Source organism: Motacilla alba, chromosome 10 (genome assembly GCF_015832195.1).
Source record: "Motacilla alba alba isolate MOTALB_02 chromosome 10, Motacilla_alba_V1.0_pri, whole genome shotgun sequence".
In the NCBI taxonomy this organism is placed as follows: domain Eukaryota; kingdom Metazoa; phylum Chordata; class Aves; order Passeriformes; family Motacillidae; genus Motacilla; species Motacilla alba.
The window spans coordinates 6,242,118-6,255,619 of record NC_052025.1 but is presented as its reverse complement, the minus strand read 5'-3'; the positions used below and the strand labels follow the sequence as shown (position 1 = coordinate 6,255,619).

At 39.5% G+C, this 13,502-nt stretch overlaps 1 protein-coding gene across 4 annotated transcripts in view; it reads right to left on the bottom strand.

Annotated features, from left to right (window-relative positions):
• THSD4 (thrombospondin type 1 domain containing 4) overlaps window positions 1-13,502 on the bottom strand; it is a 244,912-nt gene that overhangs the window by 178,810 nt on the left and 52,600 nt on the right. For all 4 annotated transcript variants that reach the window (XM_038146963.1, XM_038146962.1, XM_038146964.1 and 1 more), the window contains one exon: window positions 126-228. In XM_038146963.1, coding sequence (XP_038002891.1) covers window positions 126-228 — 103 coding nt within the window. The remainder of the gene's footprint in view (window positions 1-125; window positions 229-13,502) is intronic.

Genomic DNA, 13,502 nt, shown 5'->3' with positions numbered 1-13,502 from the left:
TGTAAAAATAGGTAACATCAGCTGTGGATCAAAGCTGCCTGATGGCTCCCACTAAGTAAAAATCACATCTGCCTTTCCAAAACACAATCTTTATAATAATGCAAAACCAAGTTGTTTTCCCTTACCTTCTGCAAAAGGTTCCCATTCATAAAATCGACCCATAAATGGCTTGTTATTGTATGATGCACACTGTACCTCTCTAATATTCCTGCTGCTTTCAGGACACATCTGTTTAGATTAAAAAAAGAAAAAGTAGCATTATAATCAACAGCAAAGTTATTTTTGCCTTCCTATTAATGAACTTTAGTAGGTTAGTGAAGGCATTGCAAAATTCTAATCCAGATGAATGATATAAACATCAGGAGACCTCTTAAAAACAGGTAACAAGCTGTGCTGTTAAGTAACAGTATCAAAAGTGCCTGTTGAAGAAAATTAATTTGTGAAGTTAATGGAGCAACAGTTCTATTAAAAAAAACAAGTAAAGCTTTTATTGAGCTGTCATTTTCCTCAGCAACAGCACAACACTTCAAGATAAATTCAATATTAGATTAGAATTACTTCCTTTTCACAACAGCTTCACATTTTTCATCATTAACTTTTTGGGCTCAGATTCAACAGAGTTGAATCACTCAACATACATGCTTCCATAACTTATCAAAAGTTGACCACAGCAGCTTCTTTTTCTCATCCTATGCTTCCATACCATATTTCCACTTTTCCTTCTGTATTTCTACATGCTGCTATTACAGTCACTGCATGACTTTGCATTTCAAGTCATGCCTTCAGATCCTGAGCTCTTGCAACCTAAGGAGTTTTGCAACTGAATAGCTGCTTCTATACAAGCACTTGTGCACACACAGGTATTGAGGCGGGGCAGGTTTCACAGGTGGAAGTACCATCCCTCCTTAGGTCACCTGCAATGCACACCTTTGGCAGACCAGCCTTGTTTGCATGTCAAGGAGATTCCAAAAGCAAATACAAGTTAAATACTTAATGACTGTTCTGCCTGAATCCTCGCTGCAGTTATAGCAGAAGTTTACTCTGTGCGGGCACACACAAAATTAACCCCCAAATGCAGGGGGTTAATTAGCACAATTTCTATGCCTGGACAAAATAGGCAAGCTTTGGGCACAGACACATTTTTTGCAAAGCCTTTAGATAATAAAAATGACGACTAAAAATACTATTCAAAACAGTAGAATTCACATTAAGTACTCGACTAGAACAGCAGAATATTTTTCCTAGATGACAGATTTCAAGGGAAAGCTAGAGATAACATTATATGAAAACAGCATGGCTAAATAACTGTGTTTTCAAAGGGAACAGAAGAGAATCACTAAGAACCACTCTTGTTGCAACATCAAGTCAGTTCTCTTATGTCTGTATAGTAGGGAAGACTGGCTGTCTGCTGGGGAAGCCAGGCACATCAGAGGTCCCAGAGGAGTTCTTGCTTTGTATCCACCATCTCCCTAAGAAGATGCTTGTAACTAGATCAAAGAGACGTCAAAGTCAGGAGATTTCAAGTGGGCTATAAACTGTACCAAAGACATGCCCGGGAGAAGGTTCATGGACTACTTTATCTTCTACTAAAATCATGGTTACAAATCTTCTAGAATAAACATTGTTTCTGGCCAAGCAGCCATCTGTGCTCCTTTGCCCACCCTTCTGAGATCTCCAAGTACATGCAAATACTGCTTTCCTCAACAAACCCTCTAATAAAAATTAAAAAAAACATAAAACCCAAAAACAAACAAACTAAAAGCCTTCCCTAAAAACAGGACCACGGACCACCACATTGGAAGGGTGGGACCAAAAGCCTTTCTAGTGCCAAATGCAGAAAGCAAAGCTATGTTCCCACAACTGAGGCACAGCTCCTTCTGTGTGTAGCACAGCAATGAAGAACATTTATGCACCACAACCACCATCCAAGGCAAGGAAATGTATTTTTCACGGAAACCAATTATTGCACATATCCTAAAGGTGAAGGGACAGAACCTGAGCTGGCATAAATTAAGGTCACTACACTAAATCACAGCAGAACAAACATCAGTTTGTACCAGCCAAGAAGTCAGCCTGAAGGGTTTATTTCTGGAATGCTTTTCCCTTTTTTTTGGCACACATTTTCTACCAGCCTATTGTGAAGTTTAGTTGCTCCTTGTTTTTCCTTTTCTGACCCTTGAGCTCATGCTCTCGTGTACCAGTATTTCTGGCTCATAAACCATTTCCTGTACACCCCGCTCATACCAACTGCAGGCAATGTATGAGTAAAAATATCAAAATATTCATTGCTGTTGCCAACAAATAGTGGCACCCATCCCTTCTAAGATCCTTCTCATATAGCTACAATTTCTGTTTTTAAACTTACAGACAGTTGCCCACAAGACAGCGACCTCAGTGCTTTAAAGCAGGACCAAGGACAGACAAATACACCAAACTCTGTGTGGCTCAAGCAAAAATCAGAAGAACAGGCTAACTCAGAACATCCCTGCTACATTAGAAGCCCCAACTCAGTTGCCCTTCCTTCATTTCATTCATCAAGGCTTAGCTTAATTGCAATACAAAATTTTGAGGAAAAATTTGAACAATCTGTTCTGCAAAAACACTTTACTTTGTTCTTGATACAGATTATATTCATTTATGTTTTAATGTCTTCTAAAATATTCTTTAGCTATGAAGTACAAGTAGGCAAAATTACTACAGTCCATGAATCACTAAGGCTTAAGAGGTGTATTATACTCTACCTATACACTAGTTAACATCTATGCACCATTTACTAACCCCACCTAAATTGTTAATGCACAGCTGAATGCAATGACAGTTTTATGCTGCCTACAGCTCAGCCTCCCTAAAAATGAAATCCTTGAGCCCTTCTCAGAAGACCTAAGAGTGCGAGGCACTTTCTCTTGGCCTCTCTGGCTTTTTAGCACTTTTGTAGGCAGAAAACCACTAAAATAAAAAGTATAACCCTTTACAATCAAAAGTGAAGCTTCAGTATAGGGGCTCCAGTAGATCCTCATTTTTTATTTATTCCCTGAGAGTACAAGCTATTTTTACACTTCCATTTAATTACTATTTCTGTCATATCTAGCTTGACTAAAACTCCTAAAATACAGCAACAAGCATCTGTGATGGCAAGCCCAAAGCCAGCTCCTATTTCCAGTGTCTAACAGTTGTCCCTTCCAGAGTTCACCATGTGCTTCCCAGCTCCCACGGGAGAACTGGAGGCGGCCAGGACACGGCCCTGGGGCTGCAGCACCACCCCGCAGCCCCGCCGGCCAAGGGTAGCGTGCTGGAACCAGCAGGCACCTTGGCATGTCTGCAGGTGAAGAATGTTCTCTGGCTAAGCCAGACAACTAGGATTTAAACAGCCCAGATCTCCTTCCAAAATTTCCCAGAGATTTTTGGAATGAACTTTGCTGTAATATTTAACTTACCGTGTGATTCTCCCTCCATTTCTCCTCAGTGACATCAAGGCACTAAAATTGTGCTGCCTGCTAGAGACTTGAAAGCAGTGTTTTGCTAAACAAAATGTTGACTTTGATTCAGGGTTTTGTTAGTGACAGATCGGGAATTTCTTTTTTGCTTTTCCTCAAAACTTTGTTCTGCAATTACTAAGGGAGTTATTAAGGGAGTCCTTTTTAAACCAGATCTAGGGAGGCCAAAGGAGCAAAAAATGTACTTTGCATCTACTAAGATAAATCTCAGATTCCTTTGTGTAGAGGCAGGTATAAATTATCTAGAAATACATACTCTCTGCTGGGAGAGGGTTTTTTAATTATTGTTCTTTCAGCTGTGCACTGTAAAATTAGATGCAGCATCTAGAATGCATTATTTTGTATGTTTTTAGATTATGTTTCTCCTACTTAAACTATGCTGCTTGAACAACACAATGAGGTAAATTTACCACGTGGGGCTGCACTCAGCAGTGCCATCAAAGTGCTGGATGTTGGTATTTTCACACAGGGTAAGGTGTCTCAGAACAGCTCCTGTTGCATTTGCACTCTGCTGTTTCAAGGAGGACACCTGGGCTTTTCCTCCTGTGCCTTCAGAGGGTGAGAAAATAACCAGCAGCACAGCACTGCCGGGACGAGGCAGCACCCAAGAGTCAATTTTAGAAGTATCCCTTTGCCTTGTGGGACCTCGGGCCAAACTCCTTGAAATGCACTGTGCCTGCTGTTGATAGAAACTTTGTGCTTTGGAAACAGCGGCTTTATTTATGCCTCAGTTTCTTCTGAAATATGCAGGTATGAAAGTAGTCTGAGGAACAGCAACACACAGTATTTTGTTTGTCATGTACCATCAGAGTTTGCTTAAAATGAGTTGCTAGTACAGTTAAGACTATAAAACAAAGAAACCACCCTGCTAGCCTTTTAGCTTTTGGTTAACATTTGAAAAGCACACTTTTTAACAAATCCTTGACACTTGGTTTAATTAAAGAAATGCTGGCAAAACACCAGAAAATTATCAGTCTGCCAGCTGTGGGCTCACATCTGCCATTAGCAAAGCTGTGTCAAAGCTGCACTGAGATAACACTTCTGGAAATGTGTAAAGGGCCAATCTGGTCCTGAAACCACCTCCACAGGCAATTAAAACATTGACTAAGATTTTTGGCAATGTTTCATTCTTATGACCTACAGTAACTGGCAAATGCTTTTTCCGAGGCCCCACATCCCTTCTTGATTCTCCAGGTTCAGACATAATTCATAATTAATATTTTCTCTGTGTGCAATACTGCATGTTCAATTAAGTCCAAATAATCTAGTTGCACTCTCGTTTTCATTTTTGTAATGGTTCTGTAGAATCATATTAATCCTTTGAAATCCCAAAGAAAAAAATACATCTCCAAAGAAAAATAATTTAATTTAAATTAAAAACAATAATCTGAAAATGGTTCTTTCCTTTGCAGAGCTTACTCTTAAATGTATTGTGACCTTCAATATGAATAGTCTACAAATTCCAGTTCTTTACACAACAAGCCACCACATCTGCAGTGAACTGTGAACTTCTGCTCTGAACTGCTGGTGTCTTGTTTCTCCTGAAACCTACAGAAGTTCCAAGTCCACGTAAGAAAGTGGAATGCAGGGTCCTTCAAATGTTAATTTTCCAGCTAAGCTGTTTCTCTTTGCATAGCCAAGGACCTGCTTCCCCCATAGGTACTACCTCAAATCAAGGCAACCCAGTTTTGTCCAGCTGAACACACACTAAAAGAGAGAAAGGATCCATTTAAAATCCTGGAGACTCTTATTTCCCCAATAGTTCTAATTTTATAAAATGGTAAGAGAACATAAAAACAACTGTCTGCCAACCAGAAAAAAAACAATTGTATATAAGGCATACTAAATACGTCTAGATATCTGTGGCACAAAATACCAGACACAATTCAAATGGAACTGATGCTCCTGAAAAACCAAAATGTGCAAGAAGCTTTAAAATGCACGTGAAGAACAGCTCTGCAGTAAAAATAGTGCTAGCCAGCTCTGGTTACAGCGCACAGGCACAGACAGTGCACTGTGAATGTCTGGCCTGACATGCAATGAGAATTTCCATCTGGGAATGCAGTGGTATCTGCACAAGTTTATGAGGAAGGAGCACCTGTACTGGCAGACTCTGCACTGCCTCAAGCCATGACTTTACACCTCCGTGTCTGCTGCAGGAGACGAGCAGAGTAATGGCAGTCCCAGTAAACTCCAACGTGCTTCACTAACCACAGAGCCCGTGGCAGCTACAGGGCATTTCAGCCTCTCTCTTCCCCCACTCCTTTCAAGGGCTGCCTGTCACAGATGGTAAAGACCTTAGGCGTGCGTACAATCCAAAATCGTTGTACCTCTACCCAGATTCCACCCAGGCAGCAATGAGCTTGTGTTTGGATCAGGGAAGATGGGCCCTGGCAGAGCTACGGGGTGCCTGCTGCCCCAGCTTCCAGTGCTGCCACTGCCACGGGCCAGGGAACCGCTGCCCTCTCAGCCTGCAACATGAGAACGCTTTTTTCCACTAATATTTCAGCTTTGCAACAAGAAGGTCCTCTGAATTTAACAAGAAAAGTCTTTGAAGTGCTACCCAAACCTGGGGCAGCACTGATCTTTATTAACTGCAATCTATCAGACACGCAAGGCATTAATGCATAATGTGGCAAGTGCATCTATAACTGCTTTACAGTTTTTCCATTCTGTAGCACTTTACATCTGAAAATGCACTCTGTTAAATAACGGGGAAGAAAGCTCAACCAGATGGAAAAAGAAGTATTTCTGCTTAACTTCACAGGTTTGTGGCTTTTTTCTTTTTAAATTCTCACTGACAGATCCTTTTGATTAAACTGAAATAACTTATTTTATTTCAGATTTTTAGCAACTTGTAAAATATTTAAGTCCAGCTTTGGTTTTAAATTAAGTGTTAGTCACTCATCCATCCCACACAAAGCATCTCCAATGATCTAATGTGCACGACTGGAAACGTTTGGAACTACTACCTTAGGAGGGGCTAATCAAGGAGTTATAATAGGAAAATTAACAGTACATACCAAAAATGTGGCAAGAAAATACTCCAGTTATGTTTAATGCTAAAATTTTACAAATACTATTCCAAAAAAAACTAAGCAAGCAAGCAACAAAAAATATCTGAGAAACAATAAATGGTTTCCATGAGATGAAAGCTGAGCAGCTAGAAAATGGAAGGTAAATACTGGAAACAGAGCATGCTGGAACAGAGCATTATCTGCTATAAAGGGATACACAAGAACCTCCTGAAAGTCAGGCCTATGTCAACTCACACCTGCACACTGAGGATTGTTGCTACTCTTTTTTGATCCAGCTAAAGACCAGATGACTGGTCTTTTTAAAGTTGGGGTTTTTTTTAAATATAGTTACTACTTTACAGTCCTAAATTTCTTTTAGTACCCAGGACCCTGAGCAAAGAACTACTTCAGTATCGAGATTGGAGTTTACACAGAATATTCCTTCCATGCTCCCAAGCAAGCATTAAAAGCTTGCCATTAGCAGCAGAAACCATAACTGCTTTGTACAGCTGCTGTTCCACTCTCAGCAGTAATATCATTTTTCTATATAAATATGCTGCATTAAAAAATCCCACATATACAAGAACCCCTCCAATCAAATACCTGTTTAGAGAAACACTACACAGTGCTCAAGGTGCCTAAACTGCAAGCTACTGCCTCGTTTAACTGGAAATCGATGAAAAGCTACTTCCATTTCACACAATCAGGTTCAAATGAAGAACACCTTAACATGGAAGCTTTCAGCTTCATCATCTTGTACTGTCTCATCTGTCTACCTTATTCAAATACACCTGCAAAAAGGAACGTGTTTTATTAGTCCTCCTCAGCAAATGGGAGGTTTATGTACTAGGAATAGTTGCTTTAATATACTCGCAATAGCCTTATTTATACTAGAAACACCAGCCACTCCAAAACCCTCTCTGAAAGGCACTACCAATATCAGCTATGAAAGACCCCGAGACAAACTCATGCTTGATCCATCTTTAGTAAAGTTTACAGACTTTAAGCAAAGTTGATGTATCTAGTCACAGTTTGTAGAAAATTATGCCACTATGATAAAACATCTACCCAGGATTTCCAGCAGTATTTTATTACATTTTTATAAAGTATTGTTCTTGGAGCTGCCTGCTCTTTCTGGGGAGCAGTTTTTATGTGACTCTGATTCTACCAGCTTCAGCAGTGGGCAGAAGTAATCCTCCAGCAGTTTTCTCTATGAAAGCCCAATCAACTTCAATGGAAACTCAATTTCATGCATTCCATTTAAATGACTGCTCTTTGTGTGGGAGGAGGCACTACCTGAATGGTTCCGGCAGGAGAACAAAAAGTTTAAGGAAGTTTCTGATTGGTATTACCACGATAATCTACTCCTTAATTAAAAATTCATACTGCTGCAGTAATCACAATATTTTTAGAGAATGAGCTCTAGTCTAAGTAACAGCCAGGCAACAGAAATGTCAGTGTGGTGTTACATGAGACAGAAACATACAGGCAAATGTACAGCTGTTACTACAACCAGGGGGAATTTGAAATAAATCTTTTGGGATAATTAATTTAGTTTTGTTTTGTAAGGAAAAAAAAAAAAATCTAGGATGTGGAACAATTTGTTTTCCACAAAAAGTGAACACCTTTAGAGCAATGTAAATGCAACTAAAAAACAACTTTGAGCTTGCAGGAACCCAGTCTGGAAACAGAAATTGCAGCATTATTCTGATTTTAGAGTTCTTGTTTCCATCAAAAATTAGTTTCTGATACAACACACACTTAAACTGTTTCTGTGATATATTCTTTCCTCCTAGGTCATATACTTCAAAGAAAAAGAGGCACTTCAAACCAACTGGGAGATACATTTGTCTTATTTTAGAATGGTTTAATATAGCTGCAGCTGGTAGCACTGTCCATTTACTGATGAGTTTGTCCAACTTTAGCCTCTCAGACTAAAACTTTCCACTCCTGTTATCTGTTTTAGTCTCTTTTTCTTTTTTTGACTGAAGCATTTCATCCCAGAATGAGCCCGAAGGAAAACAAAAGGAAAAAGTGTTTTATTTTTTCCTATGCTGCCAATATTCTGACTTTTTTTTTCCAACTGTAACTGCCTATTTTATTTTAATGAGTGAAATTATGTCAGCCAGGAAAGTGGGTTTTTGTCAAGAATGCACTCTCTGCTTTTTCTATGGAAATCCACTCAAGTATAGTCAGGCCACAAAAATTTTAAAAATAATGCTGATAATGTACTTTTTACACTTTCAATCAAAACTTTTTAAAGTTCTGCATCTAACCTGGAGGAACAATCTGTTCACAAGTGTGCTCCATACCTGAGGCTCAAGGAGGCTGAGAAGCTTTGCAGCAGTTATTGGAAAGTGCTCTTGAGGTCTGTAATAGGGCAAGGACTGAAAATGAGAACATCTCTCTTCTGCTCTTAATAACCACCTGAGCCTGTACCTAAAATGCATGGAATACGTTGGAAAAAACAGAGGAATCTGGGGACTGACATTCAAAAGATAAGGCTGGATGAGCAAGTCAGCTGAAGAAGGTACTGAGAAGAAGAAAGTGAAACTGGAAGAAACTGCAAAGAAGCAGGGAACTAAGTAGAAAAAGGAGAGACTGGAGGCAGAAGAGATGGGGAGAAAAGATGAAATACAAGACAAGGTACTAAGGAAGTGAGAAGTGTGACTGAGGAGAAAATGCAGTGGGACAGCTCCAGCCAGAGGGAAGGAGCAGAGATAGGCTGTTCGTGCAGAAAGAGCAGAAACACCTGAGATGAAAAAGACCTAAGCACACCCCAGCAAAGCATCTTCACTGCCCTGTGGTACTCAAGAGGGCAAACTCCCTCTGCCACTGCCTCAGCTGCAACGATCTGATGAGTTCTGTGAAGACTGATGTATCTCATGATGGCATTCTGCTTTTGAAGGCTTTTTTGGTTTGTTTAAACACTATAAAGTAAGTCACAGGGCCTTAAAGGAATGTTTAATCCCAAGTTGGAAGAGACTGTCCATGCAATTACTGTATCACTCGGCTCTTCCTGCCTGTGAGGTCCTGCTCTCAATTCCACAACTGCATACCATTTTCCCCATATGACCTCTGACTCATTCAGTGTGCAGAATGGACTTACTCTGGGGAATGTTCAGCTGGAAGGGTTATTTACAGAATCTCTGTCTCATTCACTGTAAAACCTGGGACGTATAAATGGACATACAGAATAAGGAACATGAAGGACAGTCTGCAGTTTCTGGAACAGCAACTCTACCAGTTTTGAGGGGAAAAAAAAAGTCACCCATGGTGCAATTACTTAATCCAATCCTTTCTCAATTTGTGAACTATGTACTTTCTGGTTTGGGGGTCTGACTGAAAACCTCTGGACCTGTTTTGCAGATGAGCTGCCAAATCATAATTACAGTTTTGGCAATGTAAATTTTGCTTTTACTATTGCCAAGTGATAAATATGATACTGAACATGGGGAAAAAATTCAATTCAAACTACTTGACAAGCAGCACTAATTATGGAACACTTCTTTTAAACCTCATTCTTCCATAGGGCAGCTCAATTTCTTACAACAAATTAGGTCTTGCTGTCACACAGCAGCTTTGTGAATTTTAAAGCAAACACTGCAGTAATAGTATCAACAACTAGTCCTTAGAGAAGCCTTTTTTCTCACCTTCTGCAAGGAGCATTTTTAAGGCAGAGAGCCAAAGGCTGAATAAAAAGAGAATAACATTGAATAGTGTATCAGTCATAACTAAGCACTTGATCTATGCAGGGACCCTGGGGTAAAAAATTATTTTACCAGGTAATTAAATGGTTTTCTTAACACAAGAGTTACCAGAGGATTGCTCACAAAACTCCAGTTCTGAAAGCTCTAAACCTCTGCAGGTTTAACTTTGTCCTTCTAATGGCATTTTGCTGCTCAAACTAAAACCCCACATCATCCAAAAAAAACTGCCCTCAGAGAGTGACCCAAACTGAGGTCTCAAAAAAGCCATCAAGACCATCAGCATTCCTCGCTGCCTTTAACAAATGAAGATGCAAACAGAAATTCAGGAAAAGCAGTGTGTGGGTTGGCTGGCTACTTACTGAATGCTGCAGCCAAAAGCCAAAGCTGGTCTGCAAAATGTGGCAGGGGATGTTTCCCTGGCCTCTTCCCCTACAGATCACCCAGTGCCTCCAACACTGCTTGACAGATATAAACAACACAGGATCGGTTTTTCCACCAATGTAAGACAAGAGTTTGAAGATAAACAGCCTTACCAACTTCTCACTAGGAAGAAGCTCTGTTTCCCTAATGGCACGTGTATGTCTCTACATGTGCAATGTGCTGCCCGGGTTAGGTCTGGACAGACAGCACTTCTGATGAAGCAGATGAGACAGAGCACACCAGACTCGTTTGGGTTTTGTTGTTATTTTTTCATCTCACCACAATTTCAATTATTTTTGGGGTTTGCATTGTTCTGTAGGCAGTTAGCTCTTAACGTATCATATGCAAAAGGTTTGTTTACCTGCTCTGGGCACCGCAGGGCTGGCAGTGCCAGGTTTCTTTCAGACCACCTCTGGGGGAGAGACTTTGGACATCCCTAGTCTGTGGTTAGGCAAAGCAACACATGCTTGCTAGACATAATTTGATGTTTATGTTTCCTACCTTTCTACACAAATTTTGGCAATTTGCTGTTTCCAAGCCCTGCTTAAAAATGCTACAATCAAAAATAACAACAAACAAACAAACAAAAACCCAAACAAAAACCCCAACCACCAACTAAACAAACAAACAAAAAACCCAAAACAAAACAACACAAAAAAATAACCAACACCTCCCCCCCCTTTCCCAAAACCCACAAAACTAAAATTAAAAACTTGACAGCACCGCTAACAGACAGCTTTTTTCAGCATCCATAGCTTAACTCTGGCAGTTTCTCCTGCACTTCCTTCTTCCTTTACTCGCCTTGGTCAGTACAAGAGAGGACTGGGATTGTACTGGTTGTATTTCACTGCAAGTTCCTGTATTCATGTAATGTATGTTCTTTTCCTGCTATCTGGCTTGAAAATGTCTTAAACTTATGCACTGATATCAGCAATAACTGAACTAATCTCCTAAAAATACCAGGAAAAAGCTACTCCTTTCATGTGCCAAAGCAGACACTGACATCTGACAGACAGTGTTTTTATACCTGTAATTAATGGGAATAGTTAACAAATATTCATCAAAACAGCATTTAAAAGTTTTTTGTAAATTAATCATGACATCTGCAGCCTCCTCTGCTTTGAAAACCTGGATACAATTAAACTGACATATGAATAAAAAGCACATTTCTTGTTCAAATTATGTGAGTGTTGAAAAATTCCACACCGGAATTTCAGACAAACACTTTTGTCAATACGAATTGACAAGAAGAAACAAAGACAAGCTGGAGTGCTTTCAAATCTCTCCCACAACACTTGCCTATATTGATAAATGGCGCTACTCAAATTTACAATGCACTATTAAACAAAACTACAGATGTATCAGGAATGCAACCATCTGGTTACAACTCAGAAGTCCCAATTTTCATTGATGAGCTTCCTCTTTAAAACTTGGCACAGAAGTTACATCTGAATGATAACCAGGCAACCTAAATCACCCTGAGTCCTGTTCTACGGCAGAACAAAAACCCCTATTCCATTTCAACAAGCATCCCAATGAAGTTTCCAAATCACTCCACAGGATTTTAAGTGCTAATGCTGCTATTCATAACTGATGAAGTGATGGAATAACTGTGGATCTTTTTCCTCTTTCCTCTTCTCCAAGACACATGTATTCCATTTATTCCAAGAATTAGCAAGGTAACTTTCAGACAATTCTAACTGCTACATGAAACCTCCCATTCAAAGTTCACCAGGAAGTTAGGAAAGAAGAGCTTCAGGCAACTGATTTGTATTTTCATTTTGAGGCGCTTAGATGAATTATTAACATTTTTATGTCACACTGCCATTACACAAAAATAAGAGTCTGAATCTTCAGCTATTCACAGACATGAATTCACTCCACTTGAGGCACACTTCTCCAGCTACATCATGCAACCCATGCAACAGGCTCAGAACTCCAAAAGAAACCTCACAGAAGAAAAAGGCAGCTCAATGCTTCCTGCAGTACCACAAAATACTGAAGTACTACTGTTAACCATACCTTCTGAAGTACTCTTATACATTAAAAATCAAGAAAATACATATTGGGAAGTTGACAGAGTCCATGGAAAATTCAGCTCCCTGAGCGTTCTAGCTAAACTCCAAACCTATCAATGACACTGAATGTATGAACTGGCTAACTCTAACATATTTAGTAGATTTTTTTATCACTGACACATACTCTTGACCTTTGTTTTACAGTGGAATATTTCTGGTTTATGGCCTTAAGGTGTTTATTCTATCCTAAGCTCTACTGTATTTTATTTATATCTCACTGCCCTTAAATAAAGTCAAAGATCTCATCCATAAGAATGTTACTGGTCACTTCTCCCTGACCTGGAGAATACAGGACCCGGCTATAGCCATGCATACATTACCAAATTTTCACTTGCACCTTTCCTTTTGGTCCGTGCTTTTATAGTTCTTGTCACAACAGGGCATGACTCCTAGACTCCTAGATGTTTCATTTAAAGTGGCTCAGATTTATTGATCAAACTAAGTAACTCAATTTTCAATTAAAACCAACAAGCCTCTAGACATCAAGGTTTCCTGAATTGTGTGATTTTGGACTTATTATGAACATTTTACTACATTAGTAAGTAATTAACCTAGTAATAATGAGTTTATGTAAAACAGCTAACTCTGTGTTACTGCCCCAAGTACAGAGCACACTTGCACAATAAAACTCTTGGAGAGAGCTTTTAAAGTTACCCTGATGCACTTTTCCTGATGACTTATGGCAGACAGTTTCCCATAATTATTTAAGCTCTCATAAGAATGTCATAATGCAAGATACTTTCTAATACAGGGTTCTCAGGTGTTGAAGGGGATGTCACATAA